Raw genomic sequence first — 17766 nt, 5'->3', positions numbered from 1 at the left:
GAGCTGTGTGTTCGTGGAATGGAGCTTTTCTTCAGCTCCATCTGCTGGTAAACAGAAGGGCTGTGTGGACGCAGGAATTCCAGGTCACAAGGGCTCCAGCGGCGGGGCAGAGGCTGGACTGGGCTGGACTGGGCTGGACTGGACTGGGGTAGGCTGGGTCTGGGACTGTGTGTACTGGTGTCCTGTTCGATCGAAGTTTGTCCCTGTCCTTCTAAACCTGTGATCTGAAAACACACTGAGTAGAAGATCCACACACACAAACACACACAGAGACGACACACACACACACACACACACACACACACACACAGACTGTGGAAAGGACGCCGACACACACTGAGGAGACGACATACACACACATTGTTATTTGGGGAGACTATTTCAGCCTCTTGGGGAATCCTTGGAGGTCCCCCGCTAACTTGGTCCCCCCCTTGTATTTTTTGTCCCTGACGATGGCGTCATCCGTGGATTATGTGTTGTTGCTGGTGGCTGTCGTGCTGGTATCGTACCACGTGGTGGTGGAAGGGGGGTGCGCTGGGAAGTGCTGCCGGGGTTCAGACATCACCTGTGCAACGGCGGACTGGAGGATGGACCGTGTTTACGGAACCTGCTACTGCGACGAGGGCTGCCTGAGGACCAAGGACTGTTGCTATGACTACCCCACCGCGTGCCCAGGTAAGGGAGGATGGGCGGAGTCACTACAGTAACGGTTGTCACGGTTGTCATGAATTGCCCCAAATGCTACCCTATTCCTTAAATAGTGCACTACTTTAGACCAGGGCCCATGGTTAAAAGTAGTGCACTATATAGGGAATAGGGTGCCAGTTGGGACGCCAGACATAGTGCACTATGTAGGGAATAGGATAACATTTGAATTAGTGAACTATACAGTATATGGAAAATATCGCCATTTTGGATGCATTCTACAGTATATACAGCGCATTCAGAATCTATTCAGACCCTTTTACGTTTTCCACATTTTGTTACGTTACAGCCTTATTCTAAAATGGATAAAATAAAATAACTTCCTCAGCAATCTACAGACAATACCCCATAATGACAAAGCAAAATCGAGGTTTGTAGAAATTTTTGCAAAATGTATTACAAATAAAAAACAGAAATACCTTATTTACATAAGTATTCAAACCCTTTGCTATGAAACTCGAAATTGAGCTCAGGAGCATCCTGTTTCCTTTGATCATCCTTGAGATGTTTCTACAACTTGATTGGAGTCCACCTGTGGTAAATTCAATTGATTGGACATGATTTGGAAAAGCACACACCTGTCTATATAAGGTCCCGCAGTTGACAGTGCATGTCAGAGCAAAAACCAAGCCATTGTCCGTAGAGCTCAGAGACAGGATTGTGTCGAGGCACAGATCTGGGGAAGGGTACCTAAACATTTCTGCAGCATTGAAGGGCCCCAAGAAAACAGTGGCCTCCATCATTCTTAAATGGAAGAAGTTTGGAACCATCAAGACTCTTTCTAGAGCTGGCCGCCCGGCCAAACTGAGCCATCGGGGGAGAAGGGCCGTGGACAGGGAGGTGACCAAGAACCCGATGGTCACTCTGACAGAGCTCCAGAGTTCCTCTGTGGAGATGGGAGAAGATTCTAGAAGGACAACCATCTCTGCAGCACTCCACCAATCAGGCCTTTATGGTAGAGTGGCCAGACGGAAGTCACTCCTCAGTAAAAGGCACATGACAGCCCGCTTGGAGTTTGCCAAAAGGCACCTAAAGGACTCTCAGACCATGAGAAACAAGATTCTCTGGTCTGATGAAACCAAGATTGAACTCTTTGGCCTGAATGCCAAGCGTCACGTCTGGAGGAAACCTGGCACCATCCCTACGGTGAAGCATGGTGGTGGCAGCATCATGCTGTGGGGATGTTTTTCAGTGGCAGGGACTGGGAGACTAGTCCGGATCGAGGGAAAGATGAACAGAGCAAAGTACAGAGAGATCCTTGATGAAAACCTGCTCCAGAGCGCTCAGGACCTCAGACTGGGGCGAAGGTTTGCCTTCCAACAGGACAACGACCCTAAGCACACAGCCAAGACAACGCAGGAGTGGCTTCGGGACAAGTCTCTGAATGTCTTTGAGTGGCCCAGCCAGAGCCCGCACTTGAACCCGATCTAACACCTCTGGAGAGACCTGAAAATAGCTGTGCAGCGACACTCCCCATCCAACTTGACAGAGCTTGAGAGGATCTGCAGAGAAGAATGGGAGAAACTCCCCAAATACAGGTGTGCCAAGCTTGTAGCGTCATACCCAAGAAGACTCGAGGCTGTAATTGCTGCCAAAGGTGCTTCAACAAAGTACTGAGTAAAGGGTCTGAATACTTATGTAAATGTGATTTCAGTTTTTTATTTTTAAGAAATTAGCAACAATTTCTAAAAACCAGTTTCTGCTTTGTGTCAGAGCGGGCGTAGGTGTGGTGCAGGAATCAGATGCAGGACACAGATGCTAGTCCAAAAATACTTTAGTAAAGTCCACAGAAAGAACGGCTGCAAACAGAGCCGGAGGCACGAGAACAATAACCCACACAGCGTATAAATGCAAAACACAGCGAACACGCACAACAAGGACTCTCTATCCAATACAAAATAGAGCACTAACTGACTGGAAGCACCAGCTGACAAGGAACAACTACACACAACCACAAGACAGAAACAACGAGAACTTAAAGGACACATCATCAAGACAAAATGAGAAACAGGTGTACCAAAACAGACCAAACCAAACAAACACAGAAACAACGAACGGTGGCAGCTAGTACTCCGGGGACGACGACCGCCGAAGCCTGCCCGAACAAGGAGAAGGAGCAGCCTCGGCAGAAACCGTGACACTTTGTCATTATGGGGTATTGTGTGTAGATTGATGAGGGAAAAAAAACAATTTAATCAATTGTAGAATAAGGCTGTAACGTAACAAAATGTGGAAAAAGTGAAGTGGTTTGAAAACTTTCCGAAAGCACTGTATCTGGCCAGAGAAACAATGGATGCATAGTGTTTTCTTACCAGTGGGATTTTAAACCATTATCTAATTTTACCACTCACGGTTTACGCTCTACCGCTGCTATAACCCAGGGATTTTCAAACTTTTCTTGCCCAGGGACCCCCGCCCAGGCAAACCGGTAATGGCAAGTAGAAGTAATCAGTTTGATTATTTTGACCTCCCTGTCCCCACAGTTCATTGGAAGAGGAAGTGTAAACTCTAACATGGTTTATTAGTTAAACAGGTATATTGGCGGCATAGAGTAAATGTTGCTGTTGTAAAGCTGATTTCCTGCAATTCTACATATTTATCCATTGAGATGAGACAATTTTGCAGTTTTAAAGCTAATTTCCTGTAATTGTATGCATTTTGCTATGGCTAATGCTGTGTTCCTCTGCTCAAACATTATAACAAAATCAATGGGCATATGCCCTGAATGCCCGTTTATTTTATTTTATCGATTCTCCCTGACTGTCTAACGTTTATTTGATCGTTAGTTCTCAAAGATGGTACTATTAAAAAATACATTTAGTTCAATATATTTTCTGCTTCTGTCTGGATTTGTTTGTTTAAGTTTACACTGAAACTGTATTTCAATCCCGAAAATGACCACTTAGACGGCTCGCCTAAGAATTTTCTATACAGAAAAACACTGTATTTATCGCTCCAATGATTGTAATTTCCTCCATATTAAAGGAATAGTTCGAGATTTTGGCAAAGAAGCCATTTATGTGGTCCTCTGTAGCTCAATTGGTAGAGCATGGCGCTTGTAACGCCAGGGTAGTGGGTTCGATCCCCGGGACCACCCATACGTATAAATGTATGCACACATGACTGTAAGTTTCTTTGTATAAAAGTGTCTGCTAAATGGCATATTATTATTATTATATTATTATTAAATTAAGCATGCTAACTGTTCCTGTAGACTTCCAGTCATTGCGCTAATGCTAGTTAGCACTCGCTCATGAAACTACTGTACGTCTAACTTTCCTTCATACTGGACGCAGAGACATAAAAATTGTATCTACGATGGTATTCTGTTGCAGCTAGCGATATTAACAAAATAATGAATTTTCACAACAACAAAAAAACACAACATATTTTTCTTTATAAAAAAAAAACTGTACTTGCTCACCAGCGCTGTCAATAGATGACGCGTCCCAAATGACACCCTATTCCCTATATAGTGCATTACGTTTGGCCAGGGCTCATAGGGACGCGTACAGCGCCTAACTACCCAGTACACTGTTCAGACACGAGACATCTGCACTTCTTTAACATTTACATTTTAGTCATTTAGCAGACGCTCTTATCCAGAGCGACTTACAGTTAGTGAGTGCATACATATTTTTTATTTTTTTCATACTGGCCCCCCGCGGGAATCGAACCCACAACCCTGGCGTTTCCAAGATAATCCATCCACCTGACAGGTGTAGCATATCAAGAAGTTGATTAAACAGCATGATCATTACACAGGACAATAAAAGGCCACTCTAAAATGTTTTGTCACACAACACAATGCCACAGATGTCTCGAGTTTTGAGGGAGCATGCAATTGGCATGCTGACTGCAGGAATGTCCACCAGAGCTGTTGCCAGATCATTTTATGTTAATTTCTCTACCATAAGCCGCCTCCAACGTTGTTTTAGAGGATTTGGCAGTATGTCCAACCGGCCTCACAACTGCAGACCACGTGTAACCACGCCAGCCCAGACCACGTGTAACCACGCCAGCCCAGACCACGTGTAACCACGCCAGCCCAGGACCTCCACATCCGGCTTCTTAACCTGCGGGACGGTCTGAGACGAGCCACCCGGACAGCTGATGAAACTGTGGGTGTGCACAACCAAAGTAATTCTGCACAAACTGTCAGAAACCGTCTCAGGGAAGCTCATCTACGTGCTCGTCGTCCTCACCAGAGTCTTGACCTGACTGCAGTTTGGCTTCGTAACTGACTTCAGTGGGCAAATGCTCACCTTCAATGGCCACTGGCACGCTGGAGAAGTGTGCTCTTCACAGATGAATCCCGGTTTCAACTGTACCGGGCAGATGGCAGACGTATGGCGTCGTGTGGGCGAGTGATTTGCTGATGTCAACGTTGTGAACAGAGTGCCCCATGGTGGCGGTGGGGTTATGGTATGGGCAGGCATAAGCTACGGACAATGAACACAATTGCATTTTGTCGATGGCAATTTGAATGCACAGAGACACCGTGACGAGATCCTGAGGCCCATTGTCGTGCCATTCATCCGCCGCCATCACCTCATGTTTCAGCATGATAATGCACAACCTCCATGTCGCAAGGATCTGTCCACAATTCCTGGAAACTGAAAATGGCCTGCATAGTCACCAGACATGTCCCCCATTGAGCATGTTTGGGATGCTCTGGATCAAAGTCTACGACAGCGTGTTCCAGTTCTCGCCAAAATATCCAGCAACTTCGGACAGCCATTGAAGAGGAGTGGGACATCATTCCACAGGCCACAATCAACAGCCTGATCAACTCTATGGGAAGGAGACGTGTTGTGCTGCATGAGGCAAATGGTCACACCAGATACTGACTGGTTTTCTGATCCACGCCCCTACCTTTTTTTTTAAAGGTATTTATTCCCAGTCATGTGAAATCCATAGATTAGGGCCTAATTAATTTTTTTCAATTAACTGATTTCCTTATATAAACTGTAACTCAGTAAAATCTTCTAAATTGTTACATGTTGCGTTTATATTTTCGTTCAGTTTATATATTTTATAATGACAAATATGTAATGTGTATCTGAGATTTTTATTGTGGCATTGTCATTGAGATTTTATGTTGGGACTGTTATTCTGAAAATACCCTTCCCAGACTCCCCTGCACGTGAGGAGGATTCATGGGAGACGTGTGAGTGACAGAGAAGGGAAGTGATGGAGGTGTAGCCTAACGTGTTGTGTCACTAAAGTTTGTGCTGCTGCTACTTGGAAGGATTCAACTATAGAAAATAACTTGATTGTAACCCGTCCCTTTATCGTCGATCCCACGGGCCCTTCAGAGAAGGTGATGGATAATTAGTCAGATAATTAGGGGTTACAATAGCACTTACAGCTTTCCAAGAAAACAAGAAATTGAGACATTTATGGTCTTCTTACATATATTTTAGAGGCTATTAATACAGAAAATTGATATAAAACCCATATAAACTATATTTATAATTATATGACAATATTTTAGGTTGACAATAATTATATTACATAATTTCTGATACATCATGTCTTCCTTTTTATTGTCCTGCGTAGTAAAATCAGGATTCTGCCTCTACTGCCATCCATTCCAATTAGACTGGTTTGGATTTCTCCCTGACCAAGATGGCTGCCATTTTCAGCCCATTCTGGAACTTTGAGGGTTTATGACATCATATCCCCCCTCTAGTAATTTAATATGATTTCTATGGTTAGTACACTGACTGATCTGATATCAACTATGTTGACTGGTTTCAATCGTAACTGATTTGCTTATTATGAATTTGCAAACAGGATGGAATTATGGACAAATATGTCAGGAATGCACTTCTATTAGTCATTTATCTCCGTCCCGAATAGCACCTTTTTTTTCCCCGATGTAGTGCACTACATATAGAATTGAATAGGATCTCTGTGGCCATTACTGTAGGAGTCAGCCAAGCCGAGCGAACCCAATACCTGACACATCAAAGACCCAGTACTCAGAGAGCGTTAAAAAGAGAATGACAGGATTAAATGGGTCAGTGACTGGATCCAGTTCATTCAACTTTACAGTTACATTCAGATCACCTCAACGCTGTACAGAAACACTAATCCTTCAAATCCAAGCCTGCGTCCCAAATGGCACCCCTATTCCCGTTGGGATCTGGTCAAAAGTAGTACACTTTAGAGGGAATAGGGTGCCAACTCAATCTCATTGATTGACTGTCACTTCTAGAATGTTGAGCAGTCGGCTGAGTGAACTGTACACACCCTTGGCTCACATGGTTTAAAAAGTTACAGAACTTCGGTCGTCAAACCAACAACACCTAAGTTGTCACCTCAGGGGTTTTCGCTCCTAGTGCCTGGGACTTTTGTTCCAAACCCCTCCACTAACACATCTGATTCAGCTAATCAAAGCCTTGATGAGTTGGTAGGTGTGTTTTATGCTGGGCTGGAACAAAAGCATGTACATCCACCAAACCAGGAGTGAAGAACATGGCAAGTGTATGAATGTCAGGTAACGATTCCCTGAATGGTCTATCAAAAGACGTAGATGTGTCAAGGACAGTGTTATGCAGCAATGCTATGAATGTACTATTAATGAAGCGTTGTTGATGTAGCCGTTGTGTCACACTTCTGTGTTTTATAGGTGTTTATGAAGACACTCAATGCAAATTATGACCTTGTTGTCTCTCCTCCAGGCCAGTCGTGTGTGGTGTCTGAGTGGAGTTACTGGAGCAGTTGTGGCCAGCCCTGCCAGCGGTCCGCGAGGGTCCGGTGAGTCCCGTGTGCTATTTATTAGTCATGTTGGCTGCGTTTACACAGGAAGCTCAAATACTGATATTTTGCCCAATTATTGGGGAAAAGATCTGATTGGTCAAAAAAGATCAATTAGTGGCAAAATATCAGAATTGGGCTTCCTGTGCAAACCGCCGTTTTGTCCTATTCCGAGGACCACATTGGAAATAATAAGCGTATTAAAACACTCATGTGGTATCTTCTGGGATCGATTTATTTGTACTTTTAAAATGCTTTAAAGTCTGCAAATTTTATGACATTTTTTTTTACCCCCCCAAAAATCTATGAATCATCAATCGACTGTAGGCAGCGCCACATTGAGCAGGAGCCCAGGAATAGTGGAGAGCCATGTCCCAGTCTGGGGGAGCAGGCAGGCTGCATGGAGCACCGCTCAAACCAGGGAGAGTTCTGCGCTCAGAACACAGGTACACACGCACTAAAACACACATGCTCTACCAACTGAGTCACACAGTTGCATGGTTATAACGTGGGGACTGTGTTGGTCTCTCTCCAGGTCCTGGTTATAACCTGGGGACTGTGTTGGTCTCTCTACAGGTCCTGGTTATAACCTGGGGACTGTGTTGGTCTCTCTCCAGGTCCTGGTTATAACCTGGGGACTGTGTTGGTCTCTCTCCAGGTCCTGGTTATAACCTGGGGACTGTGTTGGTCTCTCTCCAGGTCCTGGTTATAACCTGGGGACTGTGTTGGTCTCTCTCCAGGTCCTGGTTATAACCTGGGGACTGTGTTGGTCTCTCTCCAGGTCCTGGTTATAACGTGGGGACTGTGTTGGTCTCTCTCCAGGTCCTGGTTATAACCTGGGGACTGTGTTGGTCTCTCTCCAGGTCCTGGTTATAACCTGGGGACTGTGTTGGTCTCTCTTCAGGTCCTGGTTATAACGTGGGGACTGTGTTGGTCTCTCTCCAGGTCCCGGTTATAACGTGGGGACTGTGTTGGTCTCTCTCCAGGTCCCGGTTATAACCTGGGGACTGTGTTGGTCTCTCTCCAGGTCCTGGTTATAACGTGGGGACTGTGTTGGTCTCTCTCCAGGTCCTGGTTATAACCTGGGGACTGTGTTGGTCTCTCTCCAGGTCCTGGTTATAACCTGGGGACTGTGTTGGTCTCTCTCCAGGTCCTGGTTATAACCTGGGGACTGTGTTGGTCTCTCTACAGGTCCTGGTTATAACCTGGGGACTGTGTTGGTCTCTCTCCAGGTCCTGGTTATAACCTGGGGACTGTGTTGGTCTCTCTCCAGGTCCTGGTTATAACCTGGGGACTGTGTTGGTCTCTCTCCAGGTCCTGGTTATAACGTGGGGACTGTGTTGGTCTCTCTCCAGGTCCTGTTTATAACCTGGGGACTGTGTTGGTCTCTCTCCAGGTCCAGCTTTCATCACCACCATGGAGTTTGGTAAAGGAAGAACAAAGCATGACATCTTTGGAGCACCTCTGGACCCTGGGTATGCTGCATTATAAATGCTTTATGACTGTTTATAAGGAGCAATGAGCTGTTATGAAGGCTTATAGCAAGTTGTACAATGCTCTATTACACCTGTCTACTCACATAGGATATGGGGACGAATCAGATTCAAGGAACCTGTGGTACACACAGTGTCTTCAGAAAGTATTCACACCCCTTTGACTTTTTCCACATTTTGTTGTTACAGCCTGAATTTAAAATGGATTACATTTAGATTTTTTTTGTCACTAGCCTACACACAATAACCCATAATGTCAAAGTGGAATTATGTTTGACATTTTTACAAATGAATTCAAATGAAAAGCTTAAAATGTCTCGAGTCAATACGTATTCAACCCCTTTGTTATGTCAAACCTAAACAAGTTAAAGAGTAACAATGTGCTTTAACAAGTTACATATAAAGATACAACGACTCACTCTGTGTGCAATAATACTTTTTAACATGATTTTTGAATAACTATCTAATTTCTGTACCCCACACATACAATTACCTGTAAGGTCCCTCAGTCGAGCAGTGAATTTCAAACACAGATTCAATCACAAAGACCAGGGAGGTTTTCCAATGCCTCGCAAAGAAGGGCACCTATTGGTAGATGGGAACAAAATTAAAAAGCAGACATTAAATATCCCTTAGAGCATGGTGAAGTTATTAATTACACTTTGGATGGTGTATCAATACACCCAGTCACTACAAAGATACAGGTGTCCTTCCTAACTCAGTTGCCGGAGAGGAAGGAAACTACTCAGGGATTTCACCATAAGCCACTGCTGACTTTAAAACAGGTTAGAGTTTAACGGCTGTGAAAGGAGAAAACTGAGGATCGATCAACAACATTGTAGTTACTCCACAATACTAACCTAATTGACAGAGTGAAAAGAAGGAAGCTTGTACAGAATACAAATATTCCAAAACATGCATCCTGTTTGCAACAAAGTAATACTGCAAAAAATGTGGGAAAGCAATTAACTTTTAGTCCTGAATACAATGTGTTATGTTTGGGACAAATCCAATACATTACTGAGTACCACTCTCCATATGTTACCACTCTCTGCATCATGTTATGGGTATGCTTGTAATTGTTAAGTACTGGGGAGTTTTTCAGGATAAAAAATAAACGGAATGGAGCTAAGCAGAGGGAAAATCCTAGAGGAAAACGTGGTTCAGTCTGCTTTCCACCAGACACTGGGAGATTAATTCACCTTTCAGCAGGACAATAACCTAAAACACAAGGATAAATCTACACTGGAGTTGCTTTCCAAGAAGACAGTGAATGTTCCCCAGTGGCTGCGTTACAGTTTTGACTTAAATCTACGGTAAGAACTGAAAATGGTTGTCTAGCAACGATCAACAACTGATTTGACAGAGCTTGAAGAAATAATAAATGGCCAAATATTGTACAATACAGGTGTGTATTGACTCAGGGGTGTGAATACGTATGTAAATGAGATATTTCTGTATTTAATTTTCAATGAATGTGCAAACATTTCTAAAAACATGTTACACTTGATCATTATGGGGTATTGTGTGTAGATTAGTGAAAGAAAAAAAATAAATGTAACCCATTTTGAATTCAAGCTGTAACACAACAGAATGTGGAATAAGTCAAGGGGTATGAATACTTTCTGAAGGCACTGTAACTTTTTAGTTCAAAGGAACCTGTGGTAAAAGAAAGGGTGCCATTTGTATCACAGGGAGGAAATCTCTCCTTTAGAAATGAACTGTAAGGGCTCCATATGAAGTACAACAGGATGTTGTTGGAGATAAAAGCCATGCTTTGTGGGGGACTTTTTATCTTGGCATGAGGTGAAGCAGAGAATAATTGTCAGATGAAGATATACAGTGCATTTGGAAAGTGTTCAGACCCCTTGACTTTTTCCACATTTTGTTAAATTAGAGCCTTATTCTAAAATTGATTAAATTGTTTTTTCCCCTCATCAATCTACACACAACACCCCATAATGACAAAGCAAAAACAGATTTTTAGAAATTTTTGCAAATGTACATAAGTATTCAGACCCTTTACTAAGTACTTTGTTGAAGCACCTTTGGCAGTGATTAGAGCCTTGAGTCTTCTTGGGTATGACGCTACAAGCTTGGCAGACCTGTATTTGGGGAGTTTCTCCCATTCTTCTCTGCAGATTATCTCAAGCTCTGTCAGGTTGGATGGGGAGGTTGCTCCAGAGATGTTTGGATCATCAAGGATCTCTCTGTACTTTGCTCTGTCAGAGTGAAAAAAACAACAATTTAATCTATTTTAGAATAAGGCTGTAATGTAACAAAACATGGAAAAAGTGAAGGGGTCTGAATACTTTCCGAACACACTGTCTTTAGTTCAAAGGAACCTGTGGTACACACAGTTGAAGTCGGAAGTTTGCATACACCTTAGCCAAATACATTTAAACTAAGTTTTTCACAATTTCTGACATTTAATCCTAGTAAACTTTTTACTTTTAAACTCGGACAAAACAGAGATGCTTGTTCTAGGTCCCAAGAAACAAAGAGATCTTCTGTTAAATCTGACAATTAATCTTGACGGTTGTAAAGTCGTCTCAAATAAAACTGTGAAGGACCTAGGCGTTACTCTTGACCCTGATCTCTCTTTTGACGAACATATCAAGACTGTTTCAAGGACAGCTTTTTTCCATCTACGTAACATTGCAAAAATCAGAAATTTTCTGTCCAAAAATGATGCAGAAAAATTAATCCATGCATTTGTTACTTCTAGGTTAGACTACTGCAATGCTCTATTTTCCGGCTACCCGGATAAAGCACTAAATAAACTTCAGTTAGTGCTAAATACGGCTGCTAGAATCCTGACTAGAACCAAGAAATTTGATCATATTACTCCAGTGCTAGCTTCCCTACACTGGCTTCCTGTTAAGGCAAGGGCTGATTTCAAGGTTTTACTGTTAACCTATAAAGCGTTACATGGGCTTGCTCCTACCTATCTTTCCGAGTTGGTCCTGCCGTACATACCAATACGTACGCTACGGTCACAAGACGCAGGCCTCCTAATTGTCCCTAGAATTTCTAAGCAAACAGCGGGAGGCAGGGCTTTCTCCTATAGATCTCCATTTTTATGGAACAGTCTGCCTACCCATGTGAGAGACGCAGACTCGGTCTCAACCTTTAAGTCTTTACTGAAGACTTATCTCTTCAGTAGGTCATATGATTGAGTGTAGTCTGGCCCAGGAGTGTGAAGGTGAACGGAAAGGCTGGAGCAACGAACAGCCCTTGCTGTCTCTGCCAGGCCGGTTCCCCTCTCCACTGGGGTTCTCTGCCTCTAACCCTGTTGCAGGGGCTGAGTCACTGGCTTGCTGGTGCTCTTTCATGCCGTCCCTGGGAGGGGTGCGTCACTTGAGTGGGTTGAGTTACTGACGTGATCTTCCTGTCTGGGTTGGCGCCCCCCCCTTGGTTTGTGCTGTGGTGGAGACCTCTGTGGGCTATACTCGGCCTTGTCTCAGGATTGTAAGTTGGTGGTTGGGGATATCCCTCTAGTGGTGCGGGGGCTGTGCTTTGGCGGAGTGGGTGGGGTTATATCCTTCCTGTTTGGCCCTGTCCGGGGGTTTCTTCGGATGGGGCCACAGTGTCTCCGGACCGCTCCTGTCTCAGCCTCCAGTATTTATGCTGCAGTAGTTTATGTGTCGGGGGGCTGGGGTTAGTTGGTTATACCTGGAGTACTTCTCCTGTCTTATCCAGTGTCCTGTGTGAATTTAAGTATGCTCTCTCTAATTCTCTCGTTCTCTCTTTCTCTCTGAGAACCTGAGCCCTAGGACCATACGTCAGGACTACCGGGCATGATGACACCTTGCTGTCCCCAGTCCGCCTGGCCTTGCTGCTATTCCAGTTTCAACTGTTCTGCCTGCGGCTACGAAACCCCTACCTGTCCCAGATCTGCTGTTTTCAACTCTTAATGATCGGCTATGAAAAGCCAACTGAGAGACCTGAGCCCTAGGACCATACGTCGGGACTACCGGCCGTGGTGACTCCTTGCTGTCCCCAGTCCGCCTGGCCTTGCTGCTATTCCAGTTTCAACTGTTCTGCCTGCGGTTATGGAACCCCTACCTGTCCCAGACCTGCTGTTTTCAACTCTTAATGATCGGCTATGAAAAGCCAACTGAGATTTATTCCTGATTATTATTTGACCATGCTTGTCACTTATGAACATTTTTGAACATCTTGGCATGGTTCTGTTATAATCTCCACCCGGCACAGCCAGAAGAGGACTGGCCACCCCTCATAGCCTGGTTCCTCTCTAGGTTTCTTCCTAGGTTTTGCCTTTCTAGGGAGTTTTTCCTAGCCACCGTGCTTCTACACCTGCATTACTAGCTGTTTGGGGTTTTAGGCTGGGTTTCTGTACAGCACTTCGAGATATTAGCTGATGTAAGAAGGGCTATATAAAATAAAATTGATTGATTGATTGATAGTAAAAATTCCCTTCTTAGGTCAGTTAGGATCACCACTTTATTTTAAGAATGTGAAATGTCAGAATAATAGTAGAGATAATGATTTATTTCAGCTTTTATTTCTTTCATCACATTCCTAGTGGGTCAGAAGTTTACATACACTCAATTAGTATTAGGTAGCATTGCCTTTAAATTGTTCAACTTGGGTCAAACGTTTCGGGTAGCCTTCCACAAGCTTCCCACAATAAATTGGGTGAATTTTGTCCCATTCCTCCTGACATAGCTGGTGTAACTGAGTCAGGTTTGTAGGCCTCCTTGCTCGTACACGCTTTTTCAGTTCTGCCCACACATTTTCTATAGGATTGAGGTCAGGGCTTTGTGATGGCCACTCCAATACCTTGACTTTGTTGTCCTTAAGCCATTTTGCCACAACTTTGGAAGTATGCTTGGGGTCTATGTCCATTTGGAAGGACCCATTTGCAACCAAAATTTAACTTCCTGACTGATGTCTTGAGATGTTGCTTCAATATATCCACATAATTTTCCTTTCTCATGATGCCATCTATTTTGTGAAGTGCACCAGTCCCTCCTGCAGCAAAGCACCCGCACAGCATGATGCTGCCATCCCCATATTTCACTGTTGGGATGGTGTTCTTCGGCTTGCAATCGACCCCCTTTTTCCTCCAAACATAACGATGGTCATTATGGCCAAACAGTTCTATTTTTGTTTCATCAGACCAGAGGACATTTCTCCAAAAAGTACGATCTTTGTCCCCATGTGCAGTTGCAAACCGTAGTCTGGCTTTTTTATGGCGGTTTTGGAGCAGAGGCTTCTTCCTTGCTGAGCGGCCTTTCAGGTTAGGTCGATATAGGACTTGTTTTACTGCGGATATAGATACTTTTGTACCTGTTTCCTCCAGCATCTTCACAAGGTCCTTTGCTGTTGTTCTGGGATTGATTTGCACTTTTCACTCCAAAGTACGTTCATTTCTAGGAGACAGAACGCGTCTCCTTCCTGAGCGGTATGACGGCTGCGTGGTCCCATGCGGTTTATACTTGCGTACTATTGTTTGTACAGATGAACGTGGTACCTTCAGGCGTTTGGAAATTGCTCCCAAGGATGAACCAGACTTGTGGAGGTCTACAATTTTGTTTCTGAGGTCTTGGCTGATTTCTTTAGATTTTCCCATGATGTCAAGCAAAGAGGCACTGAGTTTGAAGGTAGGCCTTGAAATACAGCCACAGGTACACCTCCAATTGACTCAAATGATGTCAAATAGCCCATCAGAAGCTTCTAAAGCCATGACATAATTTTCTGGAATTTTCCAAGCTGTTTAAAGGCACAGTCATCTTAGTGTATGTAAACTTCTGACCCACTGGAATTGTGATACAGTGAATTATAAGTGAAATAATCTGTCTGCAAACAATTGTTGGAAAAATGACTTGTGTCATGCACAAAGTAACCAAAACTATAGTTTGTTAACAAAGAATTTGTGGAGTGGTTGAAAAACGAGTTTTAATGACTCCAAGCTAAGTGTATGTAAACTTCCGACTTCAACTGTACCTCTTTAGTTCAAAAGGTTTCAACAATCTTTCTGGTTCGAAATGTGAGCCTTTGCCACCACGGCACACTCGCGACATCATCACAGCAAAAACAGATTTTCTACAGCCCAAATGAAGTGTTTACTGACCAGGATATCTAGATCGCACGCGCGCACACTTGTACTCATCAGGTATGAAACATGAATGACATCACATGTACAAAGGATCTGGACTACAATGGCCCAAGTTGCTCTGAACACACACACACCCCATCTGAAACGGGAAGTCCCAGCTCCCTCGTGCGCCCCTGTAATTCATTATTCAATCCAATAACTTTTGTTGCATCTAAAATGGCACCCTATGGGCCCTGGTCAAAAGTAGTACACTATATAGGGTATAGGGTGCCATTTGGGACGTACACTGTGTGGAATGGTACATATGATATTTCAAAACCCTCCTCTGTCAGGTTCTGTATGGAGTACAAGATGGAGTCTCTGACTCCTCACTGTACGGTGGAGAACCGGCCACACACCCGCTGGACGCAGTACCTACGGGAGGGCTACATCGTGTGTGTGGCCTGCCAAGCCCCCGCCATGCGTAACCATAGCGACAGCTGCCAGGGAGACGGACAAGAATACAATAGGTACGGAGTCACTCACGGATCATTTTAAAGACGTTTGCCACTATAAATAAAGTTATGTAAGCCCTGTTCGAGCCAGAACGGCCATGTAGTGTAGATTCTGTAGTTAGGCTTTGATGTACAACCCCTGGAAACGACGCTAGTTGATTTATCATACAGGCACATTATTGATGAATGACAAATGCAAGTTCAATGTGTAGACTTATACGATGGTACGGTATTCTTAGTTTGCGGTAACATTTAACTGGAGCACAAGCTTAGCGAAACAGTTGCATGGATGAAGACTAGTCTAGTCAGGGATGGGATACGTTTCTGTTTTTAAACTGAAACGTGAAAGAGGTTTCACACACAGTAGTTGAGTTGTCGTCAGTGTTCTGTTTGTGGCGCTACTGTAGCCTTGACCCCCCACCTCTCCTGTCAGAACAGCGGCATCTCCAAGTCTCTTCCTTTAACCCTGTGTATCATGGTCTGCCTCCACCAAGCCATTGCTATTAGCTTTGTAGCAAGCAGTGAAAGAGTATAGAAAAAAGTTCTGATAAGGAAAATGAAAACAGGTGTTTCTTAACGGACAAGTGTGTATTGTGAACCATACTAACCTATGTCCTGTGAAGATAGAGTTGAAAGAAACGCACACCTATTTAGGTGAGGTGCTGGCTAGCAGAGTAAAACACCTGTTTAGGAGAGGTGCTGGCTAACAGAGTAGAACACCTGTTTAGGAGAGGTGCTGGCTAACAGAGTAGAACACCTGTTTTGGAGAGGTGCTGGCTAGCGGAGTAGAACACCTGTTTAGGAGAGGTGCTGGCTAGCGGAGTAGAACACCTGTTTAGGAGAGGTGCTGGCTAGCAGAGTAGAACACCTGTTTAGGAGAGGTGCTGGCTAGCGGAGTAGAACACCTGTTTAGGAGAGGTGCTGGCTAACAGAGTAGAACACTTGAAATAGAAAAGGAGAGCCTCTCACTCTAGGAGCTCAGATGCAATAATTTAATATCCTAATAACCAACGTTTCCACAGACAAGCTGTCTTCATCAGGGTATAATGACAAACACTGCGGGTCACTAGTTTATATAGTGTCAAAGGACACACGCAGGTGTCTGTAATCATGGCCGGGTGTGGCCTAATAGCATTGGTTAATTCACAGATCATCAAAACATACAAAAAAACATGGATAGCGTACGATCATAGATACAACTTGGCTACATAGGCCCACAAACATTTACAATGAATAGCAAAATCAAAGTCTACGCTGAGACCACACTAACCTATGTCCTGTGAGCAGCTGCTCCATTGGCAGGCTGTGAGCCACACTAACCTATGTCCTGTGTGTGTTGCAGTGAGGAGCTGCTCCATTGGCAGGCTGTGAACCAAACTAACCTATGTCCTGTGTGTGTTGCAGTGAGGAGCTGCTCCATTGGCAGGCTGTGAGCCACACTAACCTATGTCCTGTGTGTGTTGCAGTGAGGAGCTGCTCCATTGGCAGGCTGTGAGCCACACTAACCTATGTCCTGTGTGTGTTGCAGTGAGCAGCTGCTCCATTGGCAGGCTGTGGGGAACTCTCGCTGTCGAGGAACATGGAAGAAGGTCCAGAGAACTGCGTACTGCTCCTGTCCCCACGTCCACAGCTTCCTCTTCATATAAACACTCAGGAAGCCTCAGTCCCGACTGGCACCCTATTCCCTATATATATATATAGTGCACTGCTTTTGACCAGAGTCAAAAAAAGTATCCTTGTCCTAGAGAGATTTACATGGTTATCAAAAACGTCACGACGGGGTTAGCCTACATGAAACACAGCCCTTATTTTAAGTGTTTCTAAAAATCCCCAATGGGAAAAAATGAATGGTGAAAAAAACCGATTGGAACCATTTCCCCGTTTGCCGCTAGGTTTTATGGGTATTATGACTGGGACTCTACAGGGCTCTGGTAGTGCACTGTATGTAGGGAACAGGGTGACATTTCAGACTCAGCAAGTCGTATGCACGCCAAAACAACACAAAATCAAAGTTATACATCTTTGTTTAATGAAATCAGTATATAACATCTATGTTGTAAGAACATTTGAGTGACTTTTCAATATGCACAGACAACCACATGACATTCCACAAATGATAGATTGAACTAATTTACTATTTACATAATGCTGCTTTTGTATTGTCACTCTTAAAAGGCTGTGTGAGATATTAAATAAAACCATGAAAGACATTTAACAATGTTTT

General features: G+C 44.0%; 1 protein-coding gene across 1 annotated transcript; it reads left to right on the top strand.

Annotated features, from left to right (window-relative positions):
* Nucleotides 1-452: 452 nt before the first annotated feature.
* Nucleotides 453-17745, top strand: LOC311118583 (somatomedin-B and thrombospondin type-1 domain-containing protein-like; the record flags this gene model as incomplete). The annotated part of the gene is made up of 6 exons (XM_084193372.1): nucleotides 453-675; nucleotides 7395-7470; nucleotides 7798-7916; nucleotides 8867-8945; nucleotides 15381-15557; nucleotides 17071-17745. The coding sequence occupies 6 exons, from the start codon at nucleotides 453-455 to the stop codon at nucleotides 17186-17188; spliced, it is 792 nt and encodes a 263-aa protein (XP_084049498.1). The 3' UTR covers nucleotides 17189-17745.
* Nucleotides 17746-17766: the final 21 nt, after the last annotated feature.

The sequence above is a fragment of the Coregonus lavaretus genome, assembly GCF_964263955.1.
Source record: "Coregonus lavaretus genome assembly, contig: HAP1_SCAFFOLD_880, whole genome shotgun sequence".
Lineage (NCBI taxonomy): Eukaryota > Metazoa > Chordata > Actinopteri > Salmoniformes > Salmonidae > Coregonus > Coregonus lavaretus.
This window is presented reverse-complemented; position numbering and strand designations above follow the sequence as displayed.